Raw genomic sequence first — 23,725 nt, 5'->3', positions numbered from 1 at the left:
TTTTTATTTATTTTACCTTTATTTAACTAGGCAAGTCAGTTAAGAACAAATTCTTATTTACAATGAAGGCCTACACCGCCAAACCCGGATGACACTGGGCCAATTGTGCGCCGCCCTATGACAGCCCTTGATGACAGCTTTGCACTCTTGGCATTCTCTCAACCAGCTTCATGAGGTAGTCACCTGGAATGCATTTGTGGAATTTCTTTCCTTCTTAATGCGTTTGAGCCAATCAGTTGTGTTGTGACAAGGTAGGGGTGGTATAGTCCCATGTAGCTCAGTTGGTAGAGCATGGCGTTTGCAACACCAGGGTTGTGGGTTCTTTCCCATGGGGACCAGTATGAAAAAAAAAAAATGCACTCACTAACTGTAAGTCGCTCCGGATAAGAGCATCTGCTAAATGACTAAAATGTAAATGTCAAATGTGGTATACAGAAGATAGCCCTATTTGGTAAAAGTCCAAGTCCATATTATGGCAAGAACAGCTCAAATAAGCAAAGAGAAACAACAGTCCATCATTAATTTAAGACATGAAGGTCAGTCAATCTGGAAAATGTCAAGAACTTTTAAAGTTTCTTCAAGTGCAGTCGCAAAAACCAGCAAGCGCTATGATGAAACTGGCTCTCATGAGGACCGCAACAGGAAAGGAAGACCCAGAGTTACCTCTGCTGCAGAGGATAAGTTCATTAGAGTTAACTGCACCTCAGATTGCAGCCCAAATAAATGCTTCACAGATTTCAAGTAGCAGACACATCTCAACATCAACTGTCCAGAGGAGACTGTGTGAATCAGGCCTTCATGGTCGAATTGCTGCAAAGAAACCACTACTAAAGGACACCAATAAGAAGAAGATACTTGCTTGGGCCAAAAAACATGAGCAATGGACATTAGACCGGTGGAAATGTGTCCTTTGGTCTGGAGTCCAAACTGCCGTGTCTTTGGGACAGAGTAGGTGAACGGATGATCTCCGCATGTGTGGATCCCACCGTGAAGCATGGAGGAGGAGGTGTGATGGTGCTTTGCTGGATATTTATTTAGAATTCAAGGCACACTTAACCAGCATGGCTACCACAGCATTCTGCAGCGATACGCCATCCCATCTGGTTTGCGCTTAGTGGGACTATCATTTGTTTTTCAACAGGACAATGACCCAACACACCTCCAAGCTGTGTAAGGGCTATTTTAGCAAGAAGGAGAGTAATGGAGTGCTGCATCAGATGACCTGGCCTCCACAATCACCCGAACTCAACCCGATTGAGATGGTTTGGGATGCGTTGGACCGCAGAGTGAAGGAAAAGCAGCCAACAAGAGCTCAGCATATGTGGGAACTCCGTCAAGACTGTTGGAAAAGCATTCCAGGTGAAGCTGGGTGAGAGAATGCCAAGTGTGCAAAGTCGTCATCAAGGCAAAAGGTGGCTACTTTGAAGAATCTAAAATCTAGTTTGATTTTTTAAAACACTTTTTTGGTTACTATTGTTCTACAATGTAGAAAATAGTAAAAATAAAGAAAAACCCTGGAATGAGTAGGTGTGTCCAAACTTTTGACTGGTGCAGTGTGTGTGTGTGTGTGTATATATATATATATATATATATATACACACACACACAGCATATATATATATATATATATATATATATATATATATATATATATATATATATATATACAGTTGAAGTCGGAAGTTTACATACACATAGGTTGGAGTCATTAAAACTCGTTTTTCAACCACTCCACAAAGTTCTTGTTAACAAACTATAGTTTTTGCAAGTCGGTTAGGACATCTACTTTGTGCATGACACAAGTCATTTTTCCAACAATTGTTTACAGACAGATGATTTCACTTATAATTCACTGTATCACAATTTCAGTGGGTCAGAAGTTTACATACACTAAATTGACTGTGCCTATAAACAGCTTGGAAAATTCCAGAAAATGATGTCATGGCTTTAGAAGCTTCTGATAGGCTAATTGACATCATTTGAGTCAATTGGAGGTGTACCTGTGGATGTATTTCAAGGCCTACCTTCAAACTCAGTGCCTCTTTGCTTGACATCATGGGAAAATCAAAAGAAATCAGCCAAGACCTCAGGAAAAAAATGGTATACCTCCACAAGTCTGGTTCATCCTTGAGAGCAATTTCAAACGCCTGAAGGTACCGCGTTCATCTGTACAAACAATAATACGCAAGTATAAACACCATGGGACCACGCAGCCGTCATACTGCTCAGGAAGGAGACACGTTCTGTCTCCTAGAGATGAATGTACTTTGGTGCGAAAAGTGCAAATCAATCCCAGAACAACAGCAAAGGACCTTGTGAAGATGCTGGAGGAAACCGGTACAAAAGTATCTATATCCACAATAAAACGAGTCCTATATCGACATAACCGGAAAGGCCGCTCAGCAAGGAAGAAGCCACTGATCCAAAACCGCCATTAAAAAAGCCAGACTACGGTTTGCAACTGCACATGGGGACAAAGATTGTACTTTTTGGAGAAATGTCCTCTGGTCTGATGAAACAAAAATAGAACTGTTTGGCCATAATGACCATTGTTATATTTGGAGGAAAAAGGGGGTGGCTTGCAAGCCGAAGAACAACATCCCAACCGTGAAGCACGGGGGTGGCAGCATCATGCTGTGGGGGTGCTTTGCTGCAGGAGGGACTAGTGCACTTCACAAAATAGATGGCATCATGAGGAAGGAAAATTATGTGGATATATTGAAGCAACATCTCAAGACATCAGTCAGGAAGTTAAAGCTTGGTCGCAAATGGGTCTTCCAAATGGACAATGACCCCAAGCATACTTCCAAAGTTGTGGCAAAATGGCTTAAGGACAACAAAGTCAAGGTATTGGAGTGGCCATCACAAAGCCCTGACCTCAATCCTATAGAAAATGTGTGGGCAGAACTGAAAAAGCGTGTGCGAGCAAGGAGGCCTACAAACCTGACTCAATTACACCAGCTCTGTCAGGAGGAATGGGCCAAAATTCACCCAACTTATTGTGGGAAGCTTTTGGAAGGCTACCTGAAACGTTTGACCCAAGTTAAACAATTTAAAGGCAATGCTACCAAATACTAATTGAATGTATGTAAACTTCTGACCCACTGGAAATGTGATGAAATAAATAAAAGCTGAAATAAATCATTCTCTCTACTATTATTCTGACATTTTACATTCTTAAAATAAAGTGGTGATCCTAACTGACCTAAAACAGGGATTTTTTACTAGGATTAAATGTCAGGAATTGTGAAAAACTGAGTTTAAATGTATTTGGCTAAGGTGTATGTAAACTTCCGACTTCAACTGTATATATATATATATTTTTTAAACATTTTATGTATTGGAATTAATCAGTTTAGCAGTTCTATGCAAATATTTGCAGATTAAAAGATTGAACAGCAAATACAGTTAGGTTTATTTACAGAACTAGTATCCCAGCTCCATGTACCAACAAATGTTATGTATTCAAATATACAGATAACAGTGAACGGTAGCTTGGAAGATACAGCCAACTGAACATAGCTTTCCCTTTGACTACAGGTTGTTCCTTTGAAAATACCCATGTTATTACAGTGTGGTTAAAAATAGTCAATTTACTTTGACTGGTATGATACAGGTTGTCTGGAAATGAGCATACTGGCATATACAACATCAGTTACATCACAACTGCATGTGCTGTAGGTTATGGTGCCCATTGCTGTGTCTTCATTTGGATTTTCAACAATTGTGTCAGTTTGAATAAATATGTTTGATTTACAGGTTGCATATTATAACATTCTCAAATGTGTTTTTTTGCTCATCACACTATTACATAATGATCAAGTCATTAAATTATAGGAAGAAGTAGAGAAAAGGAAGTATATTCTTATATAATATATTAACCTCTGCAAAGAATAATCAGTTTCCCTTGACAGAAAACCAACCTCAAATGAATTAAACAAGCAATTAAGGGATGGACATTTTCTGGAAATATGAAGCCATAGTAATAACACAAATGAATACATTTGAGTGCATCTCACTCAAAGAAATAGTAACATTTTGCGTAAAGGTTTTCTTACACCTTCCCCTCAGTCAGTTACAGGAAGCCCTCATTAATTGTGCAACATCGGTTGAGACTACCCAAATATTTAACAATAAACCATTCAGTTTGGATTTGCAAACACACACTATCAATAGGAATAATGATACTTTCATTCATAACATTTAGGCCTTTAAAAAATATTCCTTATTAAGGCTTTGCAAAACACATTACTACAGTCCAAGTCAGACAACAAACAAACTCCCAATTTTATACATAGTTGAGAAGAATGTTTCCACACAGTTGCAGAGCCCACAATGATGTCGATAGAAAGCTTTAAAAAAAAAAGCTAACACTGCTTTTTCAACAAGAAGCAATTCAAAACCGAATAGATTGATGTTAATAACATTAACTGAAATGTGAGGCGTACTAAAAGGAGATTGATGGTGATTCATCACAAACAGTTGGAAAGCCATAGGGCCATTTAACCAGATGACTCTCTACATCCCAAATCAACCCCTAGCCTACACCCTACACACTTGTGTAGACCTGAGAGGATTGAATAGGTGTAGTATGGTTACTGCTTCACAGTGCCTTCTTATAGGCTTGGTGGAATGTTTTGCCAAATTGCTTCACTCAGCCAATCATTTCAGATCTACAGTAATGTCTAAGTGGGGGGACTAGGGATTGATTTGGAATTCAAGTTTATGGAATGACTGGCTCTCATTCACAGTTCAGAGGGGTCTGTCACTGCAGTATGTGTTCCTAACAATATAGCTTATAACAACAATGGCAGACACTTTCTGCAGGCTTTAAACTGTCTCACTTATCTAACTGGAGCATGACAAAGTATATCAAAAGTACCAGTATTAGCAAACAAACTTCTACCATAATTAAACTGGGGTAAGGGTCAGTTGCCATGGCAAATTTTGATTGTTTGAGAGACAGAAGAGAATAGGCCTTACATGGGGTCTATGACTTCAAAGCAGAAGACCTGAGGAATCACCTAACAGAGGAGTTGTCAATGTTATTTAAGATTCAATATTGTAATTCCTGAACTGTAAATAAATAAATAAATATGACAAATGACAGCCATAACAGAAATATAGAAAAAGTCCAAATAAAGAGTAAAGCAATGGTATAAGTACAAATTACTTTACCCAAGCATTGTCTGTGCTAATGGGATAATAACGCCAAATGTTGGCAGCAATTGATAAGAAATGGGGGGAAATGGTTAGGTAGGGAGGTAAAAAAATAAGTGGCCTTGTGGATAAAACTCCACTCTGTCTATCTGAGAAGGTACTGCATTACGATGGCTGTGCCTCTTCCTCCGCTCCTCCTCCTCTGTTACTGTCCACATGGTTTAGAGGGGTGGATGTTGTGGAGTCATTGTCCAGCGGCACCCCCAGTCGAGCCAGTTCCTCCTCTGCGTTAGTCCATGACGTCATGGACTCGTGCACGGTGACTGTGTGCTCCTCCATCTGCTTCTGAAGGCTGTCCATCTCATGCCTGCAGGAAACAAACATTCACTTTAGTGTACTGGCATTGGATTCCTATTACATAATTATAATACACCATCCACGTGAGACAAATACGTTTCAAGAATAAAGGATTTCTATCATATTCTTTGTCTTTCATTATGGTTATCAGAAAACTATTTGGAGCTACAATAGCATATTTTCCACACAGGTTTTCCACTCCCAGAAGGTAAAGAAGATATGGTGGTATTTTCTTACTTGAGCTGGCGCAGACAGTTGTGCAGGTTATTGAGGGGCTCCTTGTTGACGGAGGCGGAGGGCTTGAGCAGCTCATCCAGCAGGGAGGCAGGCACAGGGCATTCTGGGATCTTCACCGGGGTCACTGGGTTCGATGGGTTTGATGGCTCCATCCTCTGCTGCTCAATCAAGAATGCAACACATCAGCACAAAAAGGAAGCCTGCATTCTGTGTGATATATGCTGTCAAGTGTTATTAGGAAATAACTTTTCATATCCTTCATCAAACCAGAACAAAACATACAGTATACCATGTTACACTTGGATATCCAGCGCCTTCTCAAAGCCATTGGATGAGCTGAATATTCTACCAATCACACCAATATTGAAATACCATCCCTACTGATATAAACATCTAAATAAGAAAGTGCACTTCAGTCTCAGCCAGGTAGGTCTCAATTTGACACAACACCAATATTAAAATTCCATAACACTTGACAGAAATAAAACAAAATGGCCTCTTCTTCCTCAGGTAGCTTACCTTCCGGAGGCGGTTCTGTTTGAGGTCCAGTTTGAGCTGCTGGTTCTGCAGCAGGACAGTCTTCATGCTGTTCCTCAGCTCCCCCACCTTGGCCTGCAGCATGAACTTATCTTTCCTGGTGCTGCTCAGCTCCTCCTGCACAGACTCCAGTTCCACCTTAATGCCCTAGAATGCAGAGCAAGGCAAAGTCAGGCACAAAATGGCAACACAATGGACAATGATAGAGAGATGCATCTGTGGTTTAGAGTGGATGATAGCACTATGCAGTGGAGCTAGCCAGCTATGTCCTCACTACCCTGTTGGGTGTGCGTGCATGTGCATGATCACATCTATGTGTGTGTACCTGTAGAGCTGTCTGCAGGCTGTCCAGCTCCCTCTGGCTGCACTGCTCCACCATCTCCAGCTGCTGTCTCTGGGCCTCCATTTCCCTCTGTCTCTGCTCAACCTCCCACTTCAAATCCTCCACCTGGGGGAGAGAACAGTCAAGAGTCAGTGACCGATGTCACTTTCAATAAACTACTCCCCATTCAGTCATGGGTTGTGTTCAGTAGGGCACACTGTAGCAAAACAAAACTGTGTGTTCTTAGTGGAAAAGTTCCAAACCTTTTCTCCCTACTGAACACGACCATGGTTGTGTCTATTGTATAGCGTGATGTGGCATAGCTAGCTACCTCCTGGTTGGTGAGGGGCTGCTTGCTGAACTGCTCATCCAGCTGTTTCTGGAGGATCTGGAGCTGGGAGTGGGCCTCTGACAGCTCCTCCTGGAACCTGGAGACCTCCTGAGAGTGTTTCTCATCCTGAGCCCTATGGAAGGAAAGGAAAGGATGTTAGGGTAAGACAATGTTAAAATCAAGGAGAAACATAAGATCAAAATACAAATATCACGTTGAGTTAGATGGGGTTATTCCCTAAAATACAAGGACCGAGCATTCCCTAACGATTCCATCAACTCATAGGGTAATCAAAATAATCTCTCAATCTGTTAAACACAGCGTCATTCCATGTCCATGTCTTCTTCACTAAATTATAAAGTGCAAATTTAGACTCACTGTAGTTTGTGTGCCTCGCTGTGCAGGGCTTTGACCAGCTCCTCTTTGGCCTGCAGGTCCTTCTTGATCTCACACAGCTCCAGCATGGCTGCCCGGTAGTGCCGCCTGTTGTGGGCAGCCTCTGCCTTGGCTGCTGCCACCTAGTACACAACACACATTTACAGTCTGTCTCCAAGGGCTTATATAAGTGCATTACAGTATGTTACAATGTGTTAATGACAACATAAGACTATGTTGTGGCTAGGCCAGTCTGTCTCATTCAGGGGCTTGTATGTGTATGTAATGCGTTACAATGTGTTAATGACAACAGATTATGACTATGTTGGTGTGGGTTGGGTTGGGAGCCTTTACCTGCTCTTTCAGGTCCTTGACTTTGGCCTTTTCCTTCTCCAAGGCGACCTGTAGAGTCTGGACCAGCTGTTTCATCTGCTGGTCTTCCTCCTCTTTACGTTTTAGTACTGCTTGCACCTGTGGAGAAGGGCAAGGAAGAGAATAGAAAAAACAATCCCCTCGGTTAGCTTTTTAATGAAAAAGGGCAACCATCAATGGTCATATATAATGGTGTTATCGTATGGGTTAAGTAATTGAATTGATCAGTGATAGTAGTAACTGAGAATGTAACATTGAAGCCTTTTACCTGGAGGTTGAGCTGGACCAGGTCTGCCTCTCTCTTGGCTAGGGCGGTCTCCAGAATATTGGAATGCTCCCGCAGTGCATTGTGGGACTGCCCTAGTCCCGTCAACTTCCCTTTCTCATGTTCCAGCTCCAGGGATAGCTTCTTGTTGGCGTCTTCCAGCCTCCTAATCCGCCTCTTGAAGCATCGTGCCTCCTGCAGCTGTGAATGACAAAGATATACGATTTTACAATCAAACCTTTGAGAAGCACTTATACCATTGGCTGTGAGTAATTTTCAGAGGGGTTGGGATAGCATAGCAGAACACACATTTCCATTGGACATTTATGGACAAATAAAGTAATCGCTAAGGGAAAATTATGTCTGACATTTCAAAGTGGAAATGTTTTAAACATATTTTTTAACCTAAAATATACATTACAAGTTTTTAAAGTTATCCTGCAAAAGGGTGATCAAATCAAGATCATACATTGTAGGTAAGACAACCACTCACCTCATCCTCAAGCTCCATGACTTTCTCCTGGTACTCCTCCAGCTCAGTGCTGGTGAGGGAGATGACCTCCTGAAGCTCTTTCTCCAGCGTTGCCTTGCTGTGGCTCACAGCCTGGAGCTCACTTTGCAGAGCCTCAATTTTATCCTGGAACAAGTATAGGTTTAGATCAGTAGGCTATAGAAATATCACCACAGCTAAGGATGTGCTGAAATCTTATATTATGAGTATGGCCACAAGTCTTTCATGACCACATGATGTGACCAGAAACAAACTCTGGATCCTAGTTCCTAGTTAAGTCATTTGATCAGAAAAAACACTGGGCCCTTATGAGGGTAGTACTGTACCTGCAGGGCCTGGTTGTTGCCTCCGTCTGAGACCTGGGCCTTAAGTTTGACCAGCTCTGCCTCGGTGGTCTCCTTTTCGGCCAGGGCTTCTTGGAGCCTGCGACTCAGGATGCCCACTGCGTTCTCATAGGCCTTGTGTTTGACCTTCATCTCCTTTTGCGCGCTGGTCAAATCTGTCCCCAGCCGCTTCATTCTCACCTTCTGCTCTGAGATGGCCCTGAGAGAGGAAAATAAGAAAATTAGACACATCAACAGTATTGCACATCTAAGCAATCTTACTAAAAGAGATTAAGAGATACATATTCACATTCATATTATTATACCATTTTTAGAGATTCATAGTGAATCTTGTTGGGCCATTACTATGGTAACCAGGCTAGTTCCAGAAGTCTGTATGGCTTTATAAACGTTGTGACTCACTTCTTGGCTTCCGACTGCATCTGCTCCACCTGTTTCTTCAGGCCCTCATTCTCCTCCGTCACTGCTGCTAGCTGGCTCTGGTCAAACTGCAGGGACTGTGGAGGGGCATCAAACGCACACTGATTATTATCAAATGCCTATCAAAGATAGCCGGATAAAGCAATGGGATATGTAATGTAAGAACTGTCATGGAAGTAATGCAAAGAAAACCCTTAGAAAATCCTAGAAAAACCTAAAGCTGCTAGGGAGGCATTGTGTACCTGGATCTGTGTCTCCAGCTGATCCCTCTTGGTCTGCACGGACTGCAGGTGGTTCTCCAGGCTGTTCATCTGCTGCGAGACCCGGATCACCTCCTTCTGCAGCCGGCTCTGCTCCAGCTCAGCCTTCTGCTTCTCCCCCTGGGCCTCCAGCAACTCTTGCTTCAGCCCCTTCACCTCCGACACCAGACGCTTCTTAGTGGACTTCAGCTCGCTGATCAACTGCTCCTTGGAACTGGCGTCCCGCCGATAGGCCTCCACCATCACCTGATGGGTGGGAAATGGGAAGGGGTGTGAAGAGATTCATCCCGTGTATGAATGTGTGTGTCTGTGTGTGTAAACAATCCTCCCAAAGGCAAACAAGTGACAAGCACCTTTTGCTGCATGAACTGCTCTTTCAATTTCTGAGCTTGTTTCTTCAGGGTGCCGTTTTCCTGCTGCAGAGTTTCAATCTAAAAATAAAAAGGAGAAGGTGTTTACGTTCTACTTAAGCTCAAACATGGTTGCTCAACAGCCATAGTAGGATTGTGTGTGATGGGACCCATGGGCTCCACAGCGGTTTGTTTCTCACTTGTGAGGCTTTGACCTGGACCTCCTGCCTGAGCTGATCCAGGAGGTCCGAGGACACTAGCACCTCCTCCCCCAGCCTCTCGGCCCCCTCGTCCAGCTGACATTTGTCAGCCCTGGCCGCCTGGAGGGCCACCTCCAGCACAATCTTCTCATTCTGCAGGTACTGGATGTTCTCGTCCTTGGCGTTGGTCTCTGTCTGCAGCTCTGCCAGCGTGGCCTCTAGCTCCAGGTAGCGGGCCTCCAGCTGGTTGATGGACTGCTCTTTGGTGTGAAGGCTCTCCTGAGTGGCTGTCAGCTGTCTCATCAGCTCCAGGTGCTCCTTCTGGAGGGCCTCCAGCTGCAGGTCCTTCTGGGATAGGGTCACCTTCATCTGTGGGGGACGCAGAGAGGAGTTACATTAGGCAACTGTTGCTGCAAAATAGCAAACCAGTGAGCGGACATTCAGTTTTTGAACCTTGTTTTTGTCTAGCTCGTGATATTATTTTGGATGTGCGTAAAAGACCCACCTTTCATTGATATTAGACCACCCACCCAGAGTATCAAATACCATTCATTTGAACAATACAAAGGTTGTCATAAGTGTTTTCATAAACCCACAATTAGTTACTTACCTGCTCTAGTTCCCTCTCCAGAGAGCTGGCTGTGTTGGCCAGTTTCTGTAAGTGATCTCGCTCCTCCTCAAACTCGTCCAGCTTGTGCTGGAGGTCGTCCTCCACCATGCTCTTGGCATCCTGGATCTGCTGGTAAGCAGCCTCCTGGGTCATCATGTCAGTCTACGGCCAAAGGGAGGACAGAGAGGTCAGGTCACACACTGCTTAATAACCTCAATTCTATCTCATCATATTATATTTTGCCAGTAAATCTTATATTCTTTTTCAGTAAAATGTTAAATAATCACATTACACAATATAACAAACACCAATCACATAACTTGTCATATTTCCTCATTTTCAAGGGGACAGACCTCAATACTCTGCAGCTGTACGGCAATGCGCTCCTTCTCTTTGATGGAGCGATGCTGGGTTTCTGTCAGCTGGTGGGACAGAGTCACATTCTCCAGCTTTAGGTGCTCCATGACACCAATCTGGGTCATCTGCCCAGCCTGGGGGGAAAAACATGTAAAATAAGTCAAACAGCATATCAACTCTGTACCACATCAACTCTGTAACATGTCAACTCCGTAACACATCAATTCAATAGAAGGAAGGAGGAGCCCTTCTCACAGATAGCCTTACCTGCATGTTGGCCATTTCACCCTGGAGCCGGACCCGAGCCTCCTGGGCCAGCGCTAGCTGCTGCTGGTACCATTGGCGGACCTGCTGCAGTGAGTCAATCTCGGCCTGGGAGGTCTTCAGCCGGCTCTGCAAGGTGCTGCGCTCTAGTTGGACCTGCTGGAGCTGAGTCTGGAGGCCACCCATCTGCTGACGCAACTCTTGGACTGCAGAAGGACCATAACAAATCATTCACAAAGCGTTTGTATTTAACACGGTAATAAGTGACGCATCGAATTTCATTAGTATTATTGTGTGGAGCATGTTGTGAGGAGATGGTAGTTTAAAAGCATGATGCCAAAACTGGGCTCTCCATCCATCCAATTTACCAGCATTGTCCCTGGAGGTCACGTTCTGCTGCATCTCCTCCACTTTCCCCATGAGCCTCTGGTACTGCTCCTCGGCCACCTGCAGGTCGTTGCCAAGTGACGAAAGGCCGGCGTTCTTGCGCTCTAGGTTGCCCTGCAGCTCCACCATGGCCCTCTCCAGCTGGGAGCAGCTCTGGCGCAGGGTGGACACCTCCTTGTTGAGGGAGCTCTGTTTCTCCTGGCTGTCCTGGGCCTGCTCCACCTGGTCCCGCAGCTGGGCGTTGACTGTAGCCAGCTGGGCCTGGAGCTCAGTCTTCTCTTTCAGAGCCTGGAGAGGAGAGGGAGGAATTGTAGGGTGTAGGGTATTAGTCTAGCTATTCCAGTGACGGTAAGTCTGAACATGTAAGGAGTGTTAATTACCTTAGTTGATCCTACGTTTAGAGAGTTAGCCATTGAAGACAGTAAAGTCTTTACTACATTGTCTGTATGTTAGTTATACCTGGTTGGCCTCAGAAGACAGAGACTCTAGCTGGCCCTCCAGTCTCATCTTCTCCTTCAGAACCTGGAGCATTTCATCATGTCCCATCACAGAGCTCTCTAATGACACACTGTAGGAAACAAGCAATTAAACAATATAAGCAGAAATCTAGCAAGTGCTATTGACTGGGGAATTCTACAACAATCCAACAATTCATGGTCAATTATGACAGGAAAAGTAAGCAAACATAAACCAGTGTACATGCAGATTCGATGTATAACAGCAATGATGTAAAGCGGACTAGTGTTCCTGCTTATTTACTGTCTGCAATAGCAATGTGCTTATGTTATACACTAGTACTACACCAGTCAGTTTAAGTGATACTATGTGTTATTACAGAAGTGATGTGTGCTGATGATTTATTTATTTTTCAGACGCTCTTATCCAGAGCGACTTACAGTTAGTGAGTGCATAAATTTTTTCATACTGGCCCCCCGTGGGAATTGAACCCACAACCCTGGCATTGCAAACGCCATGCTCTACCAACTGAGCTACACGGGGCCCTGATGATGGTGTAGCCTACCTGCTGGAGAAGCTGTCCCTGCGGCTGTGTGGTTCTCCAGTCTCCTCCCTGTCCTGCTCCAGCTCTAGCAGGTGCTGCTCATCACTGGCAGCCTGCAGAACCTCTTGCAGCGAGGGGAAGTTTCCCATAGCCTCTGGGGCAATCTCCCTACCCTCCACTGTGTAGTTCCCGCCCCTCTGCCTGTTCACTGCTGCAGCCAGCATGCCGTAGGTCCCAGTGCCCCTGGTGGAGGTAGACACGCTGCTGTAGGTCGAGCTGTCGCTGTCATTCCCGTCCCCACCGGGCCTTGACCCCATCCCTGACTCGCTGCCGGCGTCCACCTCCGAGATGTCCTGGAAAGACATTGACGACCCCAGCGGGGCCTCCAAAGAGGTTGTCTCCGTGGAGCTGACCTCTGACCTCATGCTGCCCTCTGACAGGGTGGACACAGAGCTCAAGTTGGACCCCAGGGAGCCCATGGAAGAGTCTGCAGACGTCCTGACCCCACCACCACCACTAGTGCCCCCTGCTGGCTCGGGAGTCTTGTAGTCGGCCAGGGAGTGGATCTTGCTGGGGCGGGTTGACCGTGACTTCCTCTCCTTGGCTGGGGGGATGCCCAGGCTGCCCAGCTTTGGGCCCCGGGGGACGCTGGTCCGCAGGAAGGAATACTCTGTGGTCATTGAGGTGGTGCTGGCCCGGGGGAGAGCCTCTGGGTGCATCATGAGGTCTGGGTCCAGAGTGCTGAATCCAGTGCGGCTCTTTAAGGTAGAGCGGTGGGACTGGATGAGGAGAGAGGGTAGTGTGAGCATGAGCAGAGGATGTAGTCTACTTCAGCCCAGCGTTTCCCCTAGCTTGTTTTCTTGTGTGGGCACAAAAAAGCAACATTCAGGGCTGCAAACACCAGACCATTCAACGGAAACTAACAGAGGATCATTATTATACTATACTGTTGGTAGTGGATAGCAACAAATCTAGGCAAGAAGGCCTGCCATGCCAAAATAATGCTAGGGGAAACACTTCTGCTTCAATTCAACTCTGTAAAGCTTGCAACTGACAGCTTTATCCGGATTAATGACTGCCTGGTGACTGACGCTGTTCACACACACACACACACACACACACACACACACACACTCACCGTCTCCTTGTGCCTCTGCACCCTGTACTGTTTGAGCTGCTCCTCCAGGCGTCGCCGAGCATCATGGCGGATCTTCTCCTCATTCTCCATCTCCAGTGATGTCTCTTTGACAGCTACAGGAAGAGCAAGTTTAACATTAGAAATAGAAGAGCCTAACTGCACCACCATACAACACAGAATATGCTAACAATAATAATAATAATAATATAATATGCCATTTAGCAGACGCTTTTATCCAAAGCGACTTACAGTCATGTGTGCATACATTTTTGTGTATGGGTGGTCCCGGGGATCGAACCCACTACCCTGGCGTTACAAGCGCTGTGCTCTACCAGCTGAGCTACAGAGGACCACAATAACTTAGACATTGTCATACAAGCATACAATACATTTTACAAGGAAACCACAACTATGTGTGCTACAACTACTTTGTACCTCAGTTTAGAGCCATTTTTATGTAAGAAATGAGAGTGCTTGTATGACATTGTTATCCATCCACCATGGTTAGTGAAAAGTGTATGCACTCACTAACTGTAAGTCGCTCTGGATAAGAGCGTTTGCTAAATGACTAAAATGTAAATGTTAGTTACCAAGTGAAACTGCATGCAACCCAGTACTTACAAAGCCAAATGAGTAAGACTCAAATCAATCCCATATATTAGCCAGTCGCTTAGTTATTACATTAATGTTAGTCAAATGTGACACACAAAATGGTCTAGTATCCAAACGTATTTTGTTTTTAGTCTTTTTTGGTTAGTTAGTTTGCAGTCAGTTGGTGATATGCCTGATTGATGATGCTCTGACTGCAATTGGCCAGGTGTGCTGAAGACCAACCAACAGGTGTCAATCAGTGCAACTTAGAAGTTAGCATGAGGACTTCCTGATTGCAGCATCACTTAGAGCAGAATGCACTATGAACGGAACGAAACCAAGAATGTGATACTATAAATGAGTTTATGTACAGTACCAGTCAAAAGTTTGGACACACCTACTCATTCCAGGGTTTTTCTTTATTTTTTACTATTTTCTACATTGTATAATAATAGTGAAGACATATGCAAATAGCACATATGGAATAATGTAGTAACCTAAAAGTGTTAAACAAATCAAAATATATTTTATATTTGAGATTCCATATCAAACAGCCACCCTTCGCCTTGATGACAGCTTTGCACACTCTTGCCATTCTCTCAACCAGCTTCACCTGGAATGCTTTTCCAACAGTCTTGAAGGAGTTCCCACATATGTTGAGCACTTGTTGGCTGCTTTTCCTTCACTCTGCGGTCCGACTCATCCCAAACCATCTCAATTTGGTTGAGGTCGGGGGATTGTGGAGGCCAGGTCATCTGATGCAGCACTCCATCACTCTCCTTCTTGCTAAAATAGCCCTTACACAGCCTGGAGGTGTGTTGGGTCATTGTCCTGTTGAAAAACAAATGATAGTCCCACTTAGCGCAAACCTGATGGGATGGCGTATCGCTGCAGAATGCTGTGGTAGCCATGCTGGTGAAGTGTGCCTTGAATTCTAAATAAATCACAGTGTCACCAGCAAAGCACTCCCACCCCATAACACCTCCTCCTCCATGCTTTACGGTGGGAAATACACATGCGGAGATCATCCGTTCACCCACACCGCGTCTCACAAAGACACGGCAGTTGGAACCAAAAATCTCCAATATGGACTCCAGACCAAAGGACAACTTTCCACCGGTCTAATGTCCATTGCTCGTGTTTCTTGGCCCAAGCAGGTCTCTTCTTCTTATTGGTGTCCTTTAGTAGTGGTTTCTTTGCAGAAATTCGACCATGAAGGCCTGATTCACACAGTCTCCTCTGAACAGTTGATGTTGAGATGTGTCTGTTACTTGAACTCTGTGAAGCATTTATTTGGGCTACAATTTCTGAGGCTGGTAACTCTAATGAACTTATCCTCTGCAGCAGAGGTAACTCTGGGTTCCATTGCTGTGGCGGTCCTCATGAGTGCCAGTTTCATCATAGCGCTTAATGGTTTTTGCGACTGCACTTGAAGGAATGTTCAAAGTTCTTGAAAATGTCCGTATTGACTGACCTTCATGTCTTAAAGTCATAGCCATAATATGGACTTGGTCTTTTACCAAATAGGGCTATCTTCTGTATACCACTCCTACCTACCTTGTCACAACACAACTGATTGGCTCAAACGCATTAAGGAGGAAAGAAATTCAACAAATTAACTTTTAAGAAGGCACACCTGTTAATTGAAATGCATTCCAGGTGACTACCTTATGAAGCTTGTTGAGAGAATGCCAAGAGTGTGCAAAGCTGTCATCAAGGCAAAGGGTGGCTTTTTGAAGAATCTCAAATATAAAATATATTTTGATTTGCACAGGTCCCGTGTAGCTCAGTTGGTAGAGCATGGCATTTGCAACGCCAGGGTTGTGGGTTCGATTCCCATGGGGGGCCAGTATGGAGAAAAAAAATGTTTGCACTCACTAACTGTAAGTCGCTCTGGATAAGAGCGTCTGCTAAAATGACAACAAAAAAATGTGTTTAACACTTTATGGTTACTACATGATTCCATATGTGTTATTTCATAGTTTTGATGTCTTCCTATTATTCTGCAATGTAGAAAATTGTAAAAATTAAGAAAAACCCTTGAATGAGTAGGTGTGTCCAAACTTTTGACTGGTAGTGTATGTGACACAGTAAACATTCTATGTGGGAGTGGTTAGCCTAGTGGCTCACAGTAAACAAAAAGCTTGAGGCAAAATGAGCCATATTCTGTAATATAACTAATAAACGTAAAATACTTTGCATATCATGGTACCTGTAAGCCTAGGCCGTCATCCAAAACAACATTCACCACAACCCACAAGTAAAGGATTAGTTCAAATACAGCCACTACCAAGAGAAGCACCAAGACCCTAATCAAGCAATTAAATGACCACTGGCATTGCACAAAGTTAGCAGGCTCAAACCACAAAAGCAGATACTCTCTCGATATAGCTCTTTAATGGGAGTGTAGTAAGCACAGGCAAGGGAATTAAAATAGGGTATGGGGTAGGCCTAAATCAATAAGTCAACCTCTGAAGCAACATCCCAAAGCAAAAGGTGTTTGAAATACAGGGGGCGGGGGACGGGCTCTCACTGCAAGAACAGGTTACAGTATGCTTACACAATTCAGTCTCCTGCATAGGCATACTCAGTCTGAGCGACTGCAATGCATCGCCCTTGTGAACAGGGCCCTCAGCATTAGTTCCCTCAGACTTCTCTAGCATGGCTGGTGGGAAAGCGGCCACACCTTGGGATGGCTCTTTGGACTGGCGGCTGACGGTGGGGCTGGTGCCCTGAGCAGGGGGCGATGGAGGCGGCAGGGGGCTATTTGGACGGCCGTCCCCTCCAGCGCCTGGCCCCGGGCCCTGTGCCACTTGTTCTCCATTAGGCACCACGTCTGCTTTGAAAGAACCTGCAACAAGGGAGTGGGGTGAGTTGGGGGTTGACAGGGAAGTGTGTCAGTAAAGTAGGTAATTTACGGCATCCATCCATCCAGTTTGTATTTCACCACACAATAAGAGAGGATTGTGATATACTTGAAATAAAAAAAGGAAAGGACTCTGAGGCAAGGCTCCTTTGCATGACAACGTCTATTGTGGCTTTCACAGGTCAAACAAGCTTTGTTGTCAAGCCAGAATAGCTCTTTAGGAACTGGAAGTGGCAGTTTGATACTATTCATTTTACATGTGTCAATATGGGCAAACTATTTTTATTGAAGGTGAGATGTGTAGGAATAATGACAGCATGCAAATATGCCTTAGTGCAGTTGAGGTGACTGCGAAGTGACATGTCTTGTAGGTGAGTTATGAGGCTCAGATCTCTGTCCAGACAGTTCTGCAATTCCTCATGCAAGTACAAAGAGAGATGTAGCAGGGAGGGGCAGATGGCCTGAGGCGGCCGAGTAATGGCCTTTTCTCTGTCCGGTCGCACACAAGCATGTCATGCATAGTTGGGAAAGAATACTGGTAGAAGACAGAGGAATTGCCTCCATATAAGGAGCTCCTATTACTGCAGATTCCCCTCAACAATAACAATGTTTTCACAATGATGTACTGTGAAAATAATACAAGCATTCAGTTATGCTTTCCTATTAACTTCTGAAATGAATTGTTCTCCTACGATTAACTGGTTAAGGAAGAACACCCTCCATTGTTTGATGATGAGAGTGGATGGAATCATTAAATCAGTCAGCATTAGGTCAGTCAGGTTGCCTAGAATGTCTATACTTAAAAAATAAAGCTAATCAAACCCTATCATTTGAGGGGCATGCTAGGGCATTAACTAGGGCAACACTTACCATTAACAACATCCCTCGATATTGTCGGCTTCTCCAGCCCTTTCTTCAGTAGCTGAGCATCATTCTCCACAGGATAAGCACCATCCACTTTGGACTGCGGTATCAGGTCTAGCTGAAGGTTTTCTCCATTGGTTGTCTCCATCTCAGCAACTACTGCTTTGTGGTTTACCATTTGCATACAGAATCAAATGATGTTGCACTGGAGCCCATGGAAGGGAGATGGTAGTCTCAGGGTGTAGCTAAAATCCTTTCAAAACATTTTCTTCCCGTTTGTCCAGTTGAAAAGGTTGAATACAATTCATGCGTCCAAGGCAGGACACCCCAAAACAATGGTCTTCCCTGAAAATGTAAGGTTTAGTTAGTTAAGGTTTAGGTAGTATGAGCATCATAAAGTATTTAATCTGATCAAAGAAAGAGTAATCTAAATGCAAACTAGCCGTAATCTGAAAAGATTTGCCACCATGATGCCATCGTGATGGCGTAGTGTGGATGTAGCGAAAATAACAAAAGGGGCGTGGTCTGCAATAATAACATTGCAAATGTATTGATAAAGTACTTTATTTGCAATAGATTTGGTCAAATGTTCTGACCAACTGTGAGAATGTGGTTGGGAGGAACAGCTCCACTAAGCAATAGCTAAAGCTGTCTAGCTAGCTAGCTAACGTTAAGTGGATTGAGTTACTAAATATAGCTAGCTAGCTAACTTCATTGCCTAGCTTACGTTACGTTAGGCCTTTGAATATTGTAAGTAACGTTAGCTACTAGGCTAACCAGTTTTGCAGGCTATAGAAACAGATATTCGGCAGCTTTACAACACATTCGTTGCCTTGCTTATTTCCCGACTCGTAATAGCCAGTTAACAGTTAATAAATAGTTGCTAGTTAGCTAGCCAATTGCAATGACAGCAGCAGCCTAGACTCACGTTAGCTTTGTGGCTACTAGCTAGCCATCTAAGGCATCATGTGATATGGGAAGTTAGCTTGTTGGAAATTGAAACAAATTATCTGTCACGGGTTATGATGATGGCTGGCCTTTACAAACGACATGCATTTCGCTACACCCGCAAAAACATCTACTAGACGTATATGCGACCAATACATTTGATTGGATGTAGTAACAAGCAAGGTAGCTAGTTGGCTTTATCAACCTGTCAAGCAAAAACAGCCTACGTTTGTTAGTTAACACATCAGCCCCAGAACGTTACTTTAGTTATACAAATATTTTCATTAACTGTGTGTTGTGATCCTGCCAGGCTATGGAGCTAGAATTATTCTAGAACGTCCCGATTTCACACCAGTTCACGAAGTTGTGTAATGTATATATCAACGCACAATGTGAGATTGTGAAAAGGTTTAATAAATAACCATAATATATATATTTAAAAAAATTGACATGACAATGGTTGAAATGCACAGAAAATGTTTATAAAGCCAACCTTTTTCAGACGACTTTTCGTTCTGCTTCTACGTGGCTAAATGGATGCCATTATTTTACTTGTCGGACGAGAAACAGGATACTTGACATCATTTTGTAACTTGATGTCTAGTAAACACCTATTAAATAATTCTCTCTTTGAGAATTATATATTAATTATTGTTATTTTTCTCTATCTAATAATGTATACATTATAAGGCTATGCTTGGAAATGAGACCGCTTTAAAGGCAAAAATGTCAGACCAGTTGCTGGCCGAACTACAATAATGAACGGACACCAATGACGTTTTGTCTCGCGCGGGGAGTTGTGGGTGTTAGAGCCCGCCCCTTTGTAATGAATAGAAAAACATGTATTCCCCCTGGCGGTCGTGGACTACAACTGCGCCCTATTTATCAGAAATTGTTTCTAGTTTTGTCAAAACTGTAGTTGGGAAAAACGTGTATTTAGTTCTGTATCCCCATAAAATAAAAAGGTTATAGTGTGTATTACCATGTGGGTGTTTTACTGTCATTATGATGTCTCTATGCAAAATAGGGTCTTAAAACGTGTGATTAGATAATGCCTTGTCATTAATGATGATGATTGTTTCTAACTACTCAGCACTCAACTGAAGACAAATTACACTGATCAAAGATCTAATCAGTTGCTTATAGCATATGGCAAGAGAAGATCAGTAGATCTAAGGTTTCATTAATATCAATTATTACACAGCTAGTGACAAATACAAATATGCATTGCCTATTATTCTATCCATTTGCAAAAATATCACTCCAATGACATGAATAGAAATCTATTTTAGTGTAGTTAGGAATACAGTCTACTACACCTTTTCAGCATTGAATAGGTTGTGATTCATGAATTTCAATTGTCTGACAGTTTAATGACCTCAGATAGGAGATAAACGTGGCAATTGAGAAGGAACAGTCAGACAGGGGCTTGAACCAGCAACCCTTCAGTGTAGTGCAAGCACATTTTCACCTGTGCCATAAAGGTCCAGACGTCTTGGCAGAGGTAGCAATACTTTGAATAGGGAGGCTACATAAGGATTCCTCTGGCCTGCACATGTAGTCAATAAGAAATGTGCAGAATCTTGTTTCACCACAAGACTGTCCCATGTACTCGCTGATGTGCTTATGAGTGAGCATGCTCAAGGAACAGTGGCGACCCATCATTCAGGGCAGGTGGGGCAGAGCTCATTGAGTTAATAAAGCCGCATACAAACATGGTCTGGCATGCATCTACATTTTGTTGTTGTTGAGTTTGCCCCACCAAGATGTACATGCTAAAATCGCCACTGTCAAGGAATGATTCATTAACATTGACAGGGCAGACAACAGATGTTATTCCCTCCTGATTTGCCCTTAACGCTGTTAAAATCAGCCAAACAATAATGATTAACGGTTTAGTGAGCATATTGTTCTATAGACCTACAGCACTGTTAATCAGCATGCTTATGAATATCAGCTAATCTTATTAACTCCATACAGATGATCTTCAGAGCATTCTTAAATATGCTTTTGTAAACTTTACACAAACGGATTCTCAACTCTGCATAAGTCAAGTAATATATGCTACATATGCTACGTAGCCGTCCTATATGATGGTATATTGCCTCTGCCAAGAGGCGTGGGCTTTTATGGCACAGGTGGTAGTGAACTTGCCCTGTAACCAGAGGTCCCTGGTTCAGCCCTGCTCCGCTCCAGCTTTCCCCTCTCAATTTTCTATAAATTAATTCATAAAGTCACTATACCCACACCTACACTGGTTCAAGCTCGCTCTTTGCCCTATGTTTCGATGTCATCCCCCCCTCAATTGCTTCATTGGTGGCATCAGTGCAAGAGTAGGCTTCACATGTTCACATTGGGTTTGTGCTCCGGACACTTCTTGAGAAAAAGGGGAATAGTGTAGCCTGTTTGAGAGTACTACTACCCCTCTGTCAAGATGCCTGGGCTTTTATAGCACAGGTGGCAGAGCTCTGCTCCTCTTAAATCACTACAAAACCATAAAGTTACTCCAAAATCAATGGTCTGTAGCTGACCTACTACAAGGAAATGTAGGTTACGGTTCCTAATCCCACAGATGTGCATTGGAAGCTGTGTTTGTCAACATTTTGTGGACAAATAAGACTGACTGCCAAATTGTGGGCGCTTCAGCACAACCCCCTGTGATTTCGGTATGCGGGTCCACGAATGATGAAAGCGCGCTCCCGAGACTTCAGGTGAATGGAGAGTGGGAGCGAGAGCGGGTCCCGGTTCAGTGTGCGTCGGAGAAAAGGACGAAATAAGGAAAATGAACTGCAACAGCTCGTTCTGGGCACATGTGTTCATGACAGCGTATCTGCTATGGGTCACGGGATGTGTTGCACAGAAAGTAAGTAATACATGGCTGCTCTTTGTTTACAGTCTCATTTGCCTCATGAAAAAGCGCAATCAATCGTTTCACCCGTTAGCGGGCTTCTAGTGACTGGCAGAAAACTTGTAAGCAAGAATGAAACACGTTTCCTTGTTGTGTAGTTGGTACCCATACTGGGAAAGACAGAATATATACTTTCCAGGGTAATTTGTCATTATTGTGAACACACATGATGTAATGCACTGTAAACGTGTTGTGTTAGAATAGTTCAGTGAACACAGCACCCGTCCATACAGGGATCACGTCCAGAAGTTTGAGTATAGGTTTACATGAATAATCAAAAAAAAAAAAAAAATGTTTTATCTAATACCATTATACTCTAAAATAATCTATAATCCTATCTAAATCCACAAAAAAGGTTATTGACATGCATTTCAATAGGAAGCTTCCAATTCTAATCATTCCAAATTCAAAGTCATGTTGGGTTGTTAATTAAGGAAAATAAGACATTCTTTTATGGGATTTTCCATTGGTCGTGTTGTTAATGAATGCATAATTGCAGATATCAGCTTTTCACAACTGTAAGACATTGCAAATATACATCAATACATCAATATTATGTTATAGCCAGGTGTTTGAACTGAACATCTTGAGCAATGACGGACTTGTAGAGACGGCTCAGGGCTTCATGCCCTCTTCTATCCCTCTTCTCCATGTATCTGTCTGGTGAAGGTCAGGCTTGGCAAGGTACAAGGGAGAGGGGGTTGTGGAGTTCTCCTTTTAAAATCTAAAGAAGTAACTAAAAATGGTTATAATAATAAAATAGAGGAGGAGGGGTTGGGAATAGGATACGAACCCGGTTTAGGGTAAGAGGACTTGGGTTGGGGGAAGGGGTAAATAACTTTATTAAAAATCGGAAGTAGGGGATGGAAACTTGTTCTTCGGGATGCTGGGAGGGGAGTGGTTTTATAATATTTGAATAGTGGGATGAATGGTTATTTTTGATGTTTGTGTCTCAATTGAGTTCTGTGAAAAAATCTAAAAATCAACTTACAGTGCAATAAAACCGGCGTTTAGGTTGTTAAAATGTCAGCTTCTATTGCAGTGCCCCACCATCCTGGACGGATGAGTTTAAAAGGGTATAATGATTTAAGTAGGTCGGGTAAAAGCCAGGCCTTAAAATTGTGAGATATCAGCGGGAATAAGAGTGGATAAAATCACAATAAAATGCATAAAATATCCACTCTAAAATGGGTTTTAAAAGTGATAAATATGCTCAATATTTAATAAGCAAGGAAAGGGAGGTGCTGTATAAGGGAGGTGCTGTATAAACATCTGTGCGGGTCAATTTATTCCTCCCGAATCATGGGCTTCGGAGATGGATTGTCCACCGACCTGAGGGTTCAGAGATTCAGATTAAGATTTGGTAAATCTTGGTAAAGCTACATTTACTACCATGGGGAGAAACACATCCTCAGCGTGACTGTACCTTAGTAGAGGTTAGCGGCAATGGTATGCAGAGTCAGACAGAGAGCAGACAAATGAGAATTGGAGCAGAGCAGAGAAGGGCATGTTCACCTCCTGTTCCTCTCTCTGGCTGTGTCCCAAATTTCCTATAAAGGGCTCTGGTCAATAGTAGTGCATTACATAGGGAATAGGGTGCCATTTGGAACACAGTGCCGGCTCATTCTCTCACTTTGTGGTGAAAACAACCCACGCTGCCTGCCTGACACTGACATGAACTTCATGTCTTCATTCTTGAACCATAGCTCTCATGAATCACACTGTACATACTGTAGAATAGAGACACCTTA

The 23,725-nt window shown here is 43.4% G+C and overlaps 2 protein-coding genes across 2 annotated transcripts in view; one reads left to right on the top strand and one right to left on the bottom strand.

Moving 5' to 3' along the window:
* Positions 1–3,391: 3,391 nt before the first annotated feature.
* Positions 3,392–19,768, bottom strand: LOC311141300 (golgin subfamily A member 3-like). Its single transcript, XM_084176595.1, has 24 exons — positions 19,560–19,768; positions 18,125–18,463; positions 16,949–17,239; positions 13,798–13,910; positions 12,681–13,438; positions 12,119–12,227; positions 11,641–11,947; positions 11,276–11,478; positions 11,005–11,142; positions 10,652–10,813; positions 10,042–10,410; positions 9,845–9,922; positions 9,474–9,737; positions 9,214–9,308; positions 8,794–9,010; positions 8,450–8,593; positions 7,960–8,157; positions 7,674–7,790; positions 7,323–7,462; positions 6,945–7,077; positions 6,617–6,739; positions 6,274–6,438; positions 5,755–5,912; positions 3,392–5,527 (listed from the first exon to the last, which is right to left on the bottom strand). The coding sequence occupies exons 2-24, from the start codon at positions 18,300–18,302 to the stop codon at positions 5,326–5,328; spliced, it is 4,662 nt and encodes a 1,553-aa protein (XP_084032721.1). The 5' UTR covers positions 18,303–18,463; positions 19,560–19,768; the 3' UTR covers positions 3,392–5,325.
* A 2,013-nt stretch (positions 19,769–21,781) lies between these two features.
* LOC311141302 (uncharacterized protein) overlaps positions 21,782–23,725 on the top strand; it is a 53,156-nt gene continuing 51,212 nt past the window's right edge. Inside the window, exon 1 of the mRNA XM_084176596.1 lies at positions 21,782–21,929. Coding sequence (XP_084032722.1) covers positions 21,849–21,929 — 81 coding nt within the window. The 5' untranslated portion in view covers positions 21,782–21,848. The remainder of the gene's footprint in view (positions 21,930–23,725) is intronic.

This window comes from Coregonus lavaretus (genome assembly GCF_964263955.1).
Source record: "Coregonus lavaretus genome assembly, chromosome: 14".
In the NCBI taxonomy this organism is placed as follows: domain Eukaryota; kingdom Metazoa; phylum Chordata; class Actinopteri; order Salmoniformes; family Salmonidae; genus Coregonus; species Coregonus lavaretus.
Note: the sequence above shows the minus strand (reverse complement) of the source record. Positions and strands in the feature narration are given on the sequence as shown.